This window comes from Ptychodera flava, chromosome 17 (assembly GCF_041260155.1).
Source record: "Ptychodera flava strain L36383 chromosome 17, AS_Pfla_20210202, whole genome shotgun sequence".
Classification (NCBI taxonomy): Eukaryota; Metazoa; Hemichordata; class Enteropneusta; family Ptychoderidae; genus Ptychodera; species Ptychodera flava.
This window is the reverse complement of record NC_091944.1, coordinates 38,878,219-38,893,299: the sequence shown is the minus strand read 5'-3', so window position 1 is coordinate 38,893,299 and position 15,081 is coordinate 38,878,219. Positions and strand designations below refer to the sequence as shown.

The 15,081-nt window shown below is 36.8% G+C and overlaps 1 protein-coding gene across 2 annotated transcripts; it reads right to left on the bottom strand.

Annotated features, from left to right (window-relative positions):
- Nucleotides 1–267: 267 nt before the first annotated feature.
- On the bottom strand, nt 268–12,795 carry LOC139116295 (uncharacterized). Of its 2 annotated transcripts, XM_070678919.1 has the most exons (3): nt 9,376–12,795; nt 5,609–8,973; nt 268–1,850 (listed from the first exon to the last, which is right to left on the bottom strand). In XM_070678919.1, exons 2-3 carry the CDS (start codon nt 6,297–6,299, stop codon nt 1,444–1,446), a joined length of 1,098 nt encoding a protein of 365 aa, XP_070535020.1. In that variant the 5' UTR covers nt 6,300–8,973; nt 9,376–12,795; the 3' UTR covers nt 268–1,443. The 2 variants fall into 2 exon arrangements, with proteins under 2 accessions (XP_070535020.1, XP_070535019.1); XM_070678918.1 differs by having other exon boundaries at nt 5,609–12,795.
- Between the last annotated feature and the right edge of the window lie 2,286 nt (nt 12,796–15,081).

Here is a 15,081-nt window from a genome sequence, read left to right as displayed (position 1 = left end):
TTCTTCAACATCCATTGACAACTTAGTAGAGACAGTTGGCGATTACATTAATGTCTGCGTAGACTCTGTCGTACCCAACAAAACAATATAAGATATTTCAAAACACTAAACCGTGGATCTCTAAAGCCGTAAAGACTTTGATCAACAAAAAGCGACTACTCCATGCCAGGAAAACTAAAGATGTGTTGCCATCGACAATTATCTTCCTCGGGGAATTGCCATGCGAGAGGATATCGGGATACAAAAACAGCGTAGAGACTCCAAGTCTTCAAAGATAACACCGTTTATTTCTTATAAATGGATGCTACATATTGCCAGATAGTTCCTTCTCTCAAGATGTTGTCCCTTCGTCTGAGCTGGTGTTCGTAAAGACACCGTGTATATACAATTCAATGCATACAATCCTTATTAACATACAAATAAAATGCAACGTCTTTCCCTGACGTATTTGGTGCCAAGGTATCTACGTGTATCAATGGCCAAGATAATAAACACGAGAACAGTATGTACTTGCTAGATTTCACACAAAACTCCAAAACAGTATGTACTTGCTAGATTTCTCACATAAGGTATAATCATCACACATAATTAACAAAGTCTGAACCTGTCTGAACCTGATAATTAACCTTTATGCAGAATTGACGTCAAAGTCAATGAACTCTGTAACATTCCCCTTCTTTCTATGAATGCGTCCCGCATGAATTTGCAATTAGAAAAAAACGGTAAAATGAAAAGCATACAACCACTAATAAAATAAAGAAAAGAAGAAAAATTACATAAGAAAGTGTGTTAAATAGTTCTACACAACAGTTAATATATTTCGTCATAAATATACATAAATAATGAGTAATAAGGGCCCTTTCTAACTACAATTTACACTGAATATTTTCTTAATTTCTTACAAACCCAAAGTGGAAAGATTATATCCCTTCATTCTGAAAAGTAAATCTTTCCTTTGTTTCATCTTTTTTCTCTGTATCACTACTTATTACAGAACCATCATTAATATCTCTCTTTTTCGAAACTTGCATTTCTATTTCATATCTTGTACAACTTCAGTCACAAAAAATTCATCATTATAGGAGGCAGAGTGGGTTTTATCGCCGATTTCTCAATTCAAATTTCAGAGAATGACGGCTTAAACTATTCCCGTCTTTTTCACATCATGTAGCTCCCATTAAGGGCGTGTTAAATTTAAATAGTCTCAGTTACGTCTTTCTTTTGGTTTCTTTAAGTGGAAGGACTAATCTCAATAATTTCAGAAGATAAATACATCACTATAAATTCATATTTTCGTGAATTTGATCACATTCAGGGGCAAACGAATCGAGTTACGCCACTCACAAAGTTCTAACATACTTAGGCCGGCCTTGCATACACACCAATCATACATCCCAGACTAACCGGTGACCACACATTCGTTTCACCTTTATATGTGACCAATTAGCAAATTCGTAAAAAAGACAACAATGCCTTGCCTGTAACTTTCACAGGGTGCTCTCGTAAATACTCTCGTGCGGCATCATTCAAATTATTTTCATCTTCCCACGTATTATGTTTGTGTGAATAGTCCTTCCACTTGACTAAATATTGTAATTTGCCGTTTCTATATCGACCCCTTACAACTTTCTCAACTTCATAATAAGGTGCCTGTTCACTTTCTGAGCCCACTGATCGTGGAGCGTTATTGTCATGATCACCACCAATTGTTAAATATTCGTGAACTGAATGTTCATTGTCATCATCATTGTAAGAATGCACACTCTGACTGGAAGCTGAACTAACATCGTCATCAGGAGAATTCCTGATCTCATCAGCTACTGACGATTGAAACGGAACTTGTAATTCATCTTCAGACTCATCAGAAGTCGACGAATTAAACTCTGATGGACGCAAATAAGCTTTCTTCAACCTATTTACGTGGATCACCTTACGATAATTCTTATTGCTATTCAAAAGTCGTAACTTATACTTAACAGGACTCACTTTTTCTGAAATAATGTAGGGGCCCGTCCACTTGTGAACAAATTTCTTATTTACTCCTGGCTTAATTGACAGCTTGTACAAATACACCGCATCTCCTATCTTAAACTCTTGAGATTTCTTAATAAGGCGATCATAACGCTCTTTCATTTCACACTGATATTTCTCAATATTCTTTCTTGCTAACTGATTGGCTATGTTTCTTTTACTTGCCAAGAATTTCAAATTAGTGTCTATATTTCGTGTTCTACCCTCAACTGGTTGAAATTCTACATCCATATGGAGGGTTGCCTCCCTTCCGTATAACATGAAAAAGGGAGATAGCCCTGTTGCTTCTTGTGGACTAACTCGATAAGCAAATAGCACAGAAGTTATATATCGGCCCAATCTTTCTGTTTGCTATCTACAAACATTGATAACATGTCAACTAACACACAGTTAAAACGTTCCGTTAATCTGCTTGTCTGGGGCCTGTAAGGAGTGGACATTTTGCTCTCTATACTAAAATATTTACATATTTCTTTTACTACCTGAGATAAGAAATTTGATCCTTGATCACTCAACAAAACTCTAGGACTTCCATATGTAGCAATTACTTCATCAAACAATATTCTGGCCACAGTTTCTGCCCTGGCATTTCTCAGAGGGAAGGCTAAGTGAAATTTTGAAAAATAATCAGTAAGCACTAAAATGTATTTATGACCATCATAAGTTCGGGGTAATGGTCCAACGATATCCATTCCTAGTCGATCCCATGGTCCAGAAACTGGAATCGGCAGTAATTTAGCACGGGACGGGGGCACAGCACGTTTCCTAGTATGACAGTGGGCGCACGTTTTAACATACATATTAACATCTCGAGGCATTCGCTCCAAAAAGTACCTTTGTCTCAAAACTTCCAGTGTTTTAGTGCAACCAAGATGTCCACCCAGGACACAATCGTTGGCCCTCTTCAACACATAATTCCTCATAGATTTGGGGATAACTACCTGCCTAATACAATCAGTTTTCGTCGTAGCTTTCCCTGTGGGTTTCCAATAGTGATATATAGAACTCCGTCAACAATATCATAATTAGGAGCCATGTTTACTAATTTCTTAGCTAACTGTTCATTCTCAGGTAGTTCGTTACTCTCCATATAATTTAAAAGGTTAATCAAATACGAATCATTTCTCTGTTCCTTTCATAAGTTTTTTATAACTTCTTTGTCAATTTCATTGTCTGCCTTATCGGTATGGGTTTCCTGATCTAAGAAAGTGTCTTGGCCTGTGGCGTAACCTTTGGTTAAGCTTTCCTTGCTCTCAACAGTCAAACTAGAAATGGTAGGAGGCTGAACTAAGTCTGTATTGACCGCTTTATCAACCAGCTTTGGACTGTGATCAGGTCGATAGTTTATTTCAGGACTGATCTCAAGATCTGTGACGTCGGAAGGAAAACCTTCGCTTTGACGATATGGTCGCCTTGACAACCCGTCAGCGTTCATGTGTTTCTTTCCAGGCCTGTAAACAATCTCATAATCATATTGTTGCAATGTCATTATCCAACGACCAATTCGACCTTTTGGTATCTTTTGTTTAAACATGAAAGTTAGATTTGAATGATCAGTTAGAATAACAATGTGATTGCTCCTTACATACAGATCGCAATATCTTATAGCATGTATAACGGCAAGGGCCTCTAGCTCCGTAATAGAATAATTCCGTTCATGACAGTTTAAACTCCGTCCTCCATACAAAATAACACGCTCGATGCCATCTTGCTGCTGTGCCAAAACAAATCCAAGGGCATAAGTAGAACAATCAGTATACAAAATAAATTCTTTACTCATATCAGGGTACCCCAAAATTGGTGCTTCGCATAGTATCTGTTTCAATTTCTTAAATGCCTCCTCGCATTTATCAGTCCACTCAAATTTGACATCCTTTCCCAATAATTTGTGTAAAGGCCTTGCTATTATTGAAAAATTCTTAATAAACTTCCGATAGTAATTTGCCATTCCTAAAAATGACTTCAATTGCGTGACTGTGTGAGGGCGGGGATAATTCTTTACAGCTTCTACTTTACTGTGATCAACCGAAAAGCCATCTTTACTTATATGTCCAAAAAATTTAACACTGTGCTTCATAAATTGACATTTGCTAGGCTTCAATTTTAATCCTGCTTCACGTAATCTTGTCAAAACAGTGTCAATGTGTTGTAGGTGGTCTTCGAAGGTGTTACTAAAAATAATGATGTCGTCAATATAACACAAAACATACTGCCAATTGATGTTACGTAGGACATATTGCATGGTGCGTTGGAAACAACTGGGGCAATTTCTCAACCCTTGAGCCAGCCTCCGATATTGATATAACCCTTGATGTGTGACAAAAGCTGTCTTTGGCCTACTTTCTTCATCCAATTCTAACTGAAAAAAGCCAGATTGCAAATCTAAAGTCGAGAAATACTTGGGATTGTTTACCAAGCATTTCTAAAGATTCATCTGTTCTTGGCAAGGGAAAGGAATCAGGTATAGTTAATCCGTTCAAAAGCCGGAAGTCTGTGCAAAATCTAAAAGAATGGGATTTTGCAACTAAAACCACCGGACTTACAAAAGGAGAAGTAGATGGTTCGATAATACCTTTTTCTAATAACTTGTCAATTTGTCGTTCTATTTCCTGCCTTTTATCAGGGGTCACTCTGTAAGGGGCGCAACGAAACGGAACAGAACCCTCTTGCAATTGAATCTTATGCTTAATCAAATCACATGTGTGGCCCAGTTTACCACTAGAATCAACAAAAGCATCGGCATTACGCAGTAAAATATCTTTAAGTTGATTACGTTGATTATCAGTTATGTCTAACTCATCAAGTTTCAATTGACCAAGCAAGTAATCTCTCTCATATTGTGATTGACTGTGACTGCTAGCAACGTTATTGATCATGGGTTCAACCAGTGGAATAATTTCACTTGAGAAATGAAGTGGCGAAAATGCTCCGACAATACTATTTTTCTTGATCTTAACATCTGTATCTAATGTATTCAAAATTCTCATTGGCATTGATTTCTTATTCGAATACACCAAACCATTAGCTACTAAAACACCAGGCGTTAATCGGGTCTGTTTATCACAGAAACACCCTAACACTCCATTTGCATACTTATACGGCACCTTAACGGGAATTATCATTTCACGCCCTTGGGGAATTATCATATCGACCGTAGTTCTCAATGGTACATCAGATTGTAACTTAACACTATTTGCAGTAAAATCAATGACAGCTCTATAACGCTTCAAAAAATCAAGTCCCAAAATTAAATCATGAGTGAGAATATCAACTAAGTTAACATTCAACATTACACGCTTATTTCCAACATAAGCAGGTATCTTCATAAACCCAACAACATTCAATTTTCCCTTCCCCGCTGTTTGTACACAACTATAATTTGATGTCAAAATCGGATATTTCCGTAACTCAGGAATTAAATCTAATAATCGCATGGGAGCCACTGTAATACTAGCCCCTGTATCAATCAAAGAATTCACCTTTCTGTTATAACAGATAGACACAGGAATGAAATTTTCTTCAAAAGTATTCCCTTTCCCGGAGGAACAATCTGTATGGGAAATTTTTCGAGTTTCACCTTCAGTAAATGACATCCCACAAACAGCTGGCTTAGTAAATTTGCTCTGGTGAAACCCTACAAACTTCTTAACACATTGACGGGCAATATGCCCTGGTTTCCCACAATTATAACATATTCTACTATCGGAATAGTCTCTTGAATTTCTAAAACATTTCGAAATATTATGTAAAATACCTTGACGGCGATTAGACCGTATTGCTTTGCTGTCAGCCTTTCTTTTTCCGTATTTCTGTACTTTCCGTCGTCTCTTGCCTGTCTGCTGTGAGTCATTTTGACACGATTGTTCGTGCAAGTTCGATCCAATGTCCAACATTTCTTTCACAAGTTCTTTCAATTGTCCGATTCTTTCTTTGATCTCCTCCGTTAACTCTGCTGGCTCCTCCTCTGGCTCCTGTTGCAGTTTGTTGACAACTTCGGCCGTCTTCGCGTGTTCATAGGCGCTTGTAAAATCGGTGGGATTCATTCCTGCGATGAATGCTTGTGGTGGAGGTTTCAGTCCATTCATAAAGTACAACAAAATTTCTTTGTCGGTTTTCCTGGCTTTCTCTGCCTTCAGCTGTAACAGTGATGCATATCGGTCGACTGTCTGGTAAGACTGCTGTTTCAATTTGAAAAGCATTTTATCGTACAACCATGTAGGATCACACTTATCAAATCGCTCAAGGAAAGTCTTTCCTAAGATTTCCATGTCAGCCCGTCAATTGCCAGGTAAATTCCGAAACCACCTCTTGGCTTCATCTGATAAGTAAAGGCCAAAGCCTTTGAGTCTTTTTTCATCTGACCAGCATCGAAAGTCCGCAAAGTTAGTGTATCGCTGCCACCATCGAAGCACGTTCTCATTTTCGTGACCATGGAAAATGCCCGGTCCTAAACAATTGCCGTTTCCAGAGACGATGTCCTGTAACTCTGCCAACCTGGCCGTGACATCGCGCTGCCATTCAGCCACATTTATACCTTCGTTCTCGGCTGCATCCATCGTACTGTACGTATTTTTCGTTCGGTGTTAACTTTTCCAACTAGAGCTTGCTCTGTATGCCCGGATTCTGCCACCATGTGTTGCCATCGACAATTATCTTCCTCGGGGAATCGCCATGCGAGAGGATATTGGGATACAAAAACAGCGTAGAGACTCCAAGTCTTCAAAGATAACACCGTTTATTTCTTATTAATGGATGCTACATATTGCCAGATAGTTCCTTCTCTCAAGATGTTGTCCCTTCGTCTGAGCTGGTGTTCGTAAAGACACCGTGTATATACAATTCAATGCATACAATCCTTATTTACACACAAATAAAATGCAACGTCTTTCCCTGACGTATTTGGTGCCAAGGTACCTACGTGTATCAATGGCCAAGATCATAAACACAAGAACAGTATGTACTTGCTAGATTTCTCACATAAGGTATAATCATCACACATAATTAACAAAGTCTGAACCTGTCTGAACCTGATAATTAACCTTTATGCAGAATTGACGTCAAAGTCACAGATGAACTTAAAGTAGTTCAGAAGGAACTGAAAAATACCATCAGAAAGGAAAAAAGAGTTTACAAGGAAAAAATTGAGGAAAACTTTATTTGCAATAATATGAAACGTGCTTGGCATGGTCTTAACCCTTTCACCACCAGGGTTTGTCCCAAATCCATCGTTTTCTATGGTAGAGTTGGACCTGTGGACAGGGAACAGGGGGTGAAAGGGTTAAACTTACGAGTGGACATAACAATGCATACAACATTATCAATCTGTGTCCACAGAATAACAATACTTATGCAAGCAAACTCAATTTATTGTATAATAGGTTCGACTGTCATGATTTTTTCCAGTGAACACATACAAATACGAACTCCTGGGCGCCATGATGATCAGTTCTTTTCGACAAAAGAGGAGGAGGTGAACAAATTATTCAATGTGAACCCCATAAAAGCATCCGGTCCCGATAGAATATCGCTTACTTAAAATATGTGCAAATCAACTTGCCAACATATTTTCCATCATTTTCAAAATTAATTCTCTTCCTGAAATATGGAAACGGTCCTGTATAATATGTCAGCACTTATGAAAGTTTGCGAGCGCATTGTTCTTACCAAACTTATTACTTTTGTTAAAGATTTTATTGATCCATATCAATTTGCATACAGACAGAACAGGAGTACTGATGATCCAATTTTATTGGTTCTTAACAATATTATTTCACATCTTGATCATGCTGGTAAATCTGTTCGTGTTATGTTCTCAGATTTCTCAAGTGCATTCAATACCATTCAGCCACATCTTTCAGTACAGAAATTACTGAAAATGAAGGTCCCCACAAACATGATCGCCTGGATCATTAATTATCTAACAAACAGGTCAAAATATGTTCGATTAGTTGACATCAAATCAAACATTATTAGTTCTAACACAGGTGAACCCCAAGGTACTGTTCTAGCCCCATTTCTTGTTACTTTATATACGGCAGACTGTCGTAGTTGCTCTTGTCAAGTTTGCAGATGACACAAGTTTGGTACACAAAATTAACCAGGACAGTCATTCTCAGTGTATTGATAGTCGCTTTGTACAGTATTGTAAAGAAAATTACCAGCATCTTAATGTAAAGAAGACCAAGGAAATGCACATTGACTTTAGAAGAAATGCGAACTGTTTTCGTAAATTAAGATCATTTAATGTTAATCGAAAACGCCTTTCCATGTTTTACAATGCTTCAATTTTGAGTATCCTGTCTTTGGTATTGTATGTGATGTGATTTCTCGTCATGACAAGGGCACTTTGGAGAAAATCATTAAGAAAGCCAGTAGAATTATAAAACCAGGCACCCATTCAAGATCTTTATAACAGATGCCTTACTCATAAAGTGACACAGATATTACCTGACACGACTGATCCCTTGTACAGTGACTTTGACAATGAACCTATCGACAAGAGTGGACGACTGAGAATACCACGAACAAACACAATTAAAGCATTACAAAATGTCTTTTATACCATGGCGTAGTGTAGACATCGTTGTCGCTCAGCTCTGTCGAGTTTAAGTTAATTTCAACCCTTCCTTGCTGTGGTAGCCAGTCCGGAGTTCAGCGATCACAAGATCCTTATGTTATTTAGCTTAGGACGTTGGTTGTATAGTCGCTATTTCTACCCAGGGCGTTTTTCTGGGTCTTTACCCAGTGGCGTAGCCGGAGAGGACATTTAAAACGTGTGTGTGGAACAGTTGGGGAGCGGGATTTCTCTTAGTTGGATCGAAGCCACGTTACCAGATATTCATCTGATCCTGAGCGGAGTCCCGTCCACCACATTGGTAGACAAAGTAGACAACATGGGGTGTAAAACTTCTGGGAGGTGAGTTGATAGATCGGATGTCATGCCTATGTTTACAAAAAAACAGGTATGAACTGAAAATGCTGACGTGTTTCATTATATATTGCATTTATGTGAAAATTTGAACCTTTGCCAAATGTTTGCAACTTAATTGGAAGTGTTCTGATCAACATAATGAACAATATTCACCACAGATCAATTCTGAAGGTCATAAAGTATTCAAATATGAAATTAGCTGAAATAAAAATAATTAATTTCTATGAGTACTGTCATTGTATCACCACTTAATGTAGCACGTGTAATTGCCTTTGGTCAAGTCCTTCAAGCTATATATGCCAAACCTATTTAAAGCTTATTAGATATGCAAATTACAAATTAGCTGACATGAAAATGCCAAATGACTTTCAATATTGTTATAATTGGTTAATAAATGAAAGAATTTGCACAACCTAAAAATTGTGTTGTGGTCCTCTTTGATGTCGTCTGCAATATATACATGGCCGAGTACAATGGCACCAGCTGGATTAGATAAACATAACAATGGAACATTCATCAATGTACATAGCATGTTTTGCCAACTTTGATCAAGTAAATCCCAGTATATATCCCTAATTTGGAAAACTTATTAAATACGCAAATTAGGAATTGACTGAAATGTTCTCATTAAATATGCAAATTAGGAATTGGCTGAAATAAAAATGTCAAAATGACTTTCAATAATGTTGTATCATAGTATCCTTAACGTACATAACAAGTTTTGTTAACTTGTGGTCTGGTCAATATGGATAAATATCCCTAATTAAGAAAGTTCACCAAATATGCAAATTAGAAATTGGCTGAAGTAAAAATGCTTAACTACTTTCAATAATGCTGTATTATAGTATCTTAAATATATGTAGCAAGATTCATCAACTTTGGTCAAGTCAATTCAGATATATATCCCTAATCAGAAATTTTCATTACATACGCAAATAAGGAATTGGCTGAAGTAAAACAAATTAATGACTTTCAATAATGTTATATTCATTACAGGAAGGCTCCATTAACTTAGGAATACCCTACTTCACTATGAGGATCAATTTCTCAGACCTGCCTTTCCTACAATGGCACGTACTACAATGGCACCAGCTGGATTAGATAAACATAACAATGGAACATTCACACCTTCAGGGATTAAAAGTCTACTGTTTGTCACCCGAGTTGGCCAGGCAAGGACTCGGGTTTCAGGTACCATGCAAGTTGATGCAGTCTTCCCCTAATGATAGTTTCTTCAATGTACATAGCAAGTTTCATCAACTTTGGTCAAGTCAATTCAGGTGTATATAACAAATTGGGAAAAGTCATTTAATATGCAACAAGTCATTGACAATGACATAGTCCCCACTTGTAATAGGAGTATTAGTCTTGATGGAGCAGGGAAATGTGGTCATTAAGAAGTATCACTGGAGTGTATATGTTGAGATCTATGGGCACATAGGTCTATGTTGTTGTTCCAATTTGAAACATGAGGCATGTCTAAGTTATGGTTCTAAATCAGAAAAAAAAGATCAGACCTCTAGCTGTATTGGACAGGCCAAGAAATACATATGCACATAATAAATGAGGTACAAAATGTGACATCTTAAGGTCTAATATCCTATCAAAATTGAAGCGTATATAACTTTTGGCTACTGAGTTATGCATATATATGTATAATTAAGGTCAAAGGTCAACAAGGTCACGTGACATTTTGAAAAAAAAATTGTATTGCCAATTAATCCCTCTATGCCAAAAATCTAGCTCTATTCTAGCTCTATTCGCTTGCCCAGAATTAGATATGTGCATAATTAATGAGGTAAAGCGTGTGTTGTCATAAGGTCTCCCATCCTACTAAATATAAAGGACATACCACTTGTGGTTACTTATTTATTGACATAAACATATATTTTAGGTAAAAGGTCATCGAGGTCACATGACATTTGGTCAAAAAATTGTATTGCTAGGTTATCCCTATATACCAAAAATCAGACCTCTAGCTCTATTGGCTCGCTCAAAATTAGATATGCACATAATTAATGAGGTAAAATATGTGGCGTCATAAGGTGTCCAATCATACCAAATATGAAGGGTGTAGCACTTGTGGTAACTGACTTGTGGACAAATATGTATAGTTGAGGTCAAAGGTCATTGAGGTCACGTGACATTTTGTCAAATAAAAATTGTATTGCTAAGTTATCCCTATCTACCAAAAATCAGACCTTTAACTCTATTGGCTCGCTCAAAATTAGCACATAATTAATGAGGTACAATATGTGGCGTCATAAGGTGTCCCATTATACCATATATGAAAGGTTTAGCACTTGTGGTTACTGAGTTATGGACAAATATGTATATTTGAGGTCAAAGGTCTCCAAGGTCATGTGACATTTTGTCAAAATGTCTGAGATATCTGCTTGAACGAATCGACTCACAGACGGACATGACCAAATCTATAAGCCCCTGGACTTTATCCGTGGGGACTAAAAACTGTGTCACTGCATCCTTTTTGCAATATGAATACTATGAGAAACTAAATTTTTATTTTTATTGGCCTTATACATGGGAGTCTATGGAGAACTGCCTTATACATGGGAGTCTATGGAGGTGTAAACTAAAAAGTCCTCTAACATGGCCAAACTTGATCGCATTGTGAAACAAATCAACGTGCATCTGTATGGGGTAGGGTACTATTCTTGTGCAAAGTTTGAAAGAAATTGACCACGGCATGTCTGAGATATCTGTGTGAACGGACAGACGCATGGACACACACACGCACGGACATGACCAAACCTATAAGTCCCCCCGGACAGTGTCTGTGGGCACTAAAAAAGGAATTGGCTGCAATATAATGCTTAATGACTTTCAATAATGTTATATCACAGTATCTTTAATGTACATAGCATTAGTTTCATTTATTTTGGTCGAGTCAATTCAAATATAAATCCCGTCATGATGGTGTGTTGATTTTCGTTGAAATGAATCGCGATGGGAATGTTAGTTTTGAGCGGTTTGAGTGCTTGAGTTGCTCAATCCACGAGATCTTTGCTACACGATCGGTTAGTTATCTATCCTTGCCTGAAAAGTATTTTTCAGGCGATTTTAAGTGAAATTAGTGATATTTTTGAGCGTAAGACACACAAATGTTTTCATTGCTATGCAATTTGACCAGAACTTTAATTTTGACACCTACCGTAACACAAGTCTTAGATTTGTTTAAAAATAGATGAATATATGCCTGGGATTATAAACAATATTTCTAACAAGTTTGAAGACTGCTGACTCTGGAATATTTGGTGATTTTTCAAAAATTACCTAATTCTCGAACCCAGCGTACAAAATTCAGCATACACAGTGTGTGACGTCACGTTTAATATTAAAATAAGAATAGGCAGAGGTTATGATATGCCTGCCACAGTCGCTAGACTCATTTGACCAGCATGGCGACCAGCGTGGTCTCTCAGTTTTTAAGGAAATCGGATCGTTAATTTTGACATCTACCGTAAAGCAAGCATTTAAAAATTCAGAAAGCACCAATTCGATAGAGCTTATATGGAACTACCTTTCTGCCAATCCTTAGTTCTGCTATCTTTCTGGTTTTGCAGTAAATTGCTCAGAACCTGGCCAATGGATTTGTGTCACAGCGAGTGCATAGTTTGACATGATTTTTAGCTACTATAGACTATAGTCTATAGAAGCTATTGGGATGGGTATTCGTCCGGCGTCCGTCGTCAGTCTGTATGTATGTATGTATGTATGTATGTATGTCCGTTTGTGAGGCGTCCGTCCACTCAAATATCTTGAGAACCGCAGTACTTACTGATTTGATATTTGTTGTGTAGATGAAAAATATGATTTTGAGATACTACTTTAATTTTTTGATATTGTTGAAAATAGGCAAATTAATGCCAAAAAAGGCGTTTTTGGTAAAAAATCTTCTTCTTCATAACCGCTGGTCAGACAGCTTTGTTATTTGGTATACAGGTCCCTAAGGATAACCCAACTTAGATTTGTTCAAATTGTAATGAAATATGCAAATGTGTATTTTTAAGGAATTTTTTTGTCATTTTTGGTCAAAATTTGACTTACATTGTATGTAATTCTTGTACTGTGTAAACCCTATCAATTCACCCAGAAAAAAATAATTAATATGATTTTAAATAATTGAATTAATTAAGAAATCATCAAAGCCAAAATAATTTTAGTGTGGAATTATCAGAAAGTTCAACTTTTTTTGACAGTTCATAGTGAAATGCTTACCATCTTGGAGGATTAAAACATGTAAAGGCAACTTTCCTGAATCCCAACTTTGATATATTCTGAACCACCGTTTATGTTATCTAAAAGAAATTGCTCATAATAGTTTGTCATGATAGGGTGGTCAAATAAATAGAGATAGAGAAAGTTCTAATTTCCATTTATGGTTGACTTGGTAAGGATAAAATAAGGTTACTTTTTGAGGAAAAAAATAGAGTGGTCAATTAAAAGAGTGGTCAAAGTGATAGGGTTTTATGGTAAAGCTGAGCTGTAAGATTCCTCGTGCTATTTATAGCAATTATGCAATCTGTGTAAACAGTGCAATGAAAGTGTAACATGATTCCTTACAATGCTTTTGATGACCTTGAACTTCTTAAGTTACAAACATTTGTCTCTTCAGTATGCTTTCTCTGAGTACGTACAGTCTCAACTTATTCAACAGAACTTACTTACAATGTTAATTTGAAAGTTAAAATGTGCTTGGTTAATAGGATGAAAATACTGATATTAAAAGATAACCAGCTGAAAATTCTTTATAACCTGACAGATATGCTGTTTTATTATGACGTAAATCTTGCTTTAAGCAAGTCTTGTTTACTTTAATTAGAATGTAATTAACTCTCGTTTATTTGCTATTATAGACTAATATAGTCTCATGAAATATGCAAATCTGTATTTTTAGGGAATTTTTTTCCATTTTTGGTCAGGCCATCCTGAAATGAGCTATCAAAGATATCCACCTTCTTCATCAATACATGTGTCACAAAAGGTTATTCTCTACATAACACAGCAGAGCTCTGTCAACTGTTGAGTCGCTTGTTTTTTCAAAACCGCTGGTCAGACAGCGTTAATATTTGGTTTACATGTCCCTAGGATGACCTTAGTGAGATCATTTCATACAGTCAGGAAATACTTAATTTTGTATCCATGTCTATAGTAGCTTCAGGGACTTTGGCCCTATGTTTTTGAAATAAATAAAGGAGATTATGGAATAAAATCACTGAGCAGCATAGTTCAACATGTAACTTACGTATGTGGTAGTTGTCATTTATTTTTTAGCACATCTTGTATGTTATTTTTTCGACGGAAAAAGTACTCTGAATCACCTGGTTTTCAGTGTAATCATAAAATTAACAGACGCGACTCGGTTAATAGTGTCTATGCAAATGAGCACTTAGCTGTGTGACTGTGTATGCCAAAGTGTATTATCCTTGTACTAAGTTTGAAAAGAATTGGATCAGGCATATCTGAAATATCTGCATTCATGAGCCCCTATTCATGGACATAGCATTATTCTTTATTATCTCTTAATTGGCCATCCTTGAGCACCTGTGGATGAATCCTGTAGACCCTATGGATGGATTTCAAATACAGGAAACAAAACAGCTGTCACACGGCCATTTTTGATCAGATCATTACAAAAATCTGCTTGCTTATGTATGACATAGAGAGTAATATATGTACAAACTTTCAATGAAATCGCTCCCAGCATCACTGAGAAATTTACATGAACGGACACACAATCGTCAAAGAAAGGAAACATAATGGCTGCCATGCAGCCATTTTGGACTGGATCAAAACAAAATTCACTGTGCATATGTAGAATATATGGAGTAATCTATGTACAAAATTTGAATGGAATCGCTCCCAGCATCACTGAGAAATTTATGTGAACGGATGCACGGACATCAAATGCAGGAAACAAAATGGCCATCAAGTGGCCATATTGGATTTGATCACAAAACAAATTAACGTGTATATGTATGTCATAGGTAATAATCATTGTACCAAGCCTGAATGAAATTGCTCATTAGGCATCACTGAGATATCTGAATGAATGAACGAATGCATGGACGCACGTATGGACATGACGAAACCATAAG

Coding starts and splice junctions, on each gene's coding strand:
- LOC139116295 (XM_070678918.1), bottom strand. CDS start 6,299: ATGGAAATCTTAGGAAAGACTTTCCTTGAGCGATTTGATAAGTGTGAT. Junction 1,851..5,608: donor TGGGATGTCATTTACTGAAG/GTGAAACTCGAA, acceptor ATGAGTCTGAAG/ATGAATTACAAGTTCCGTTT.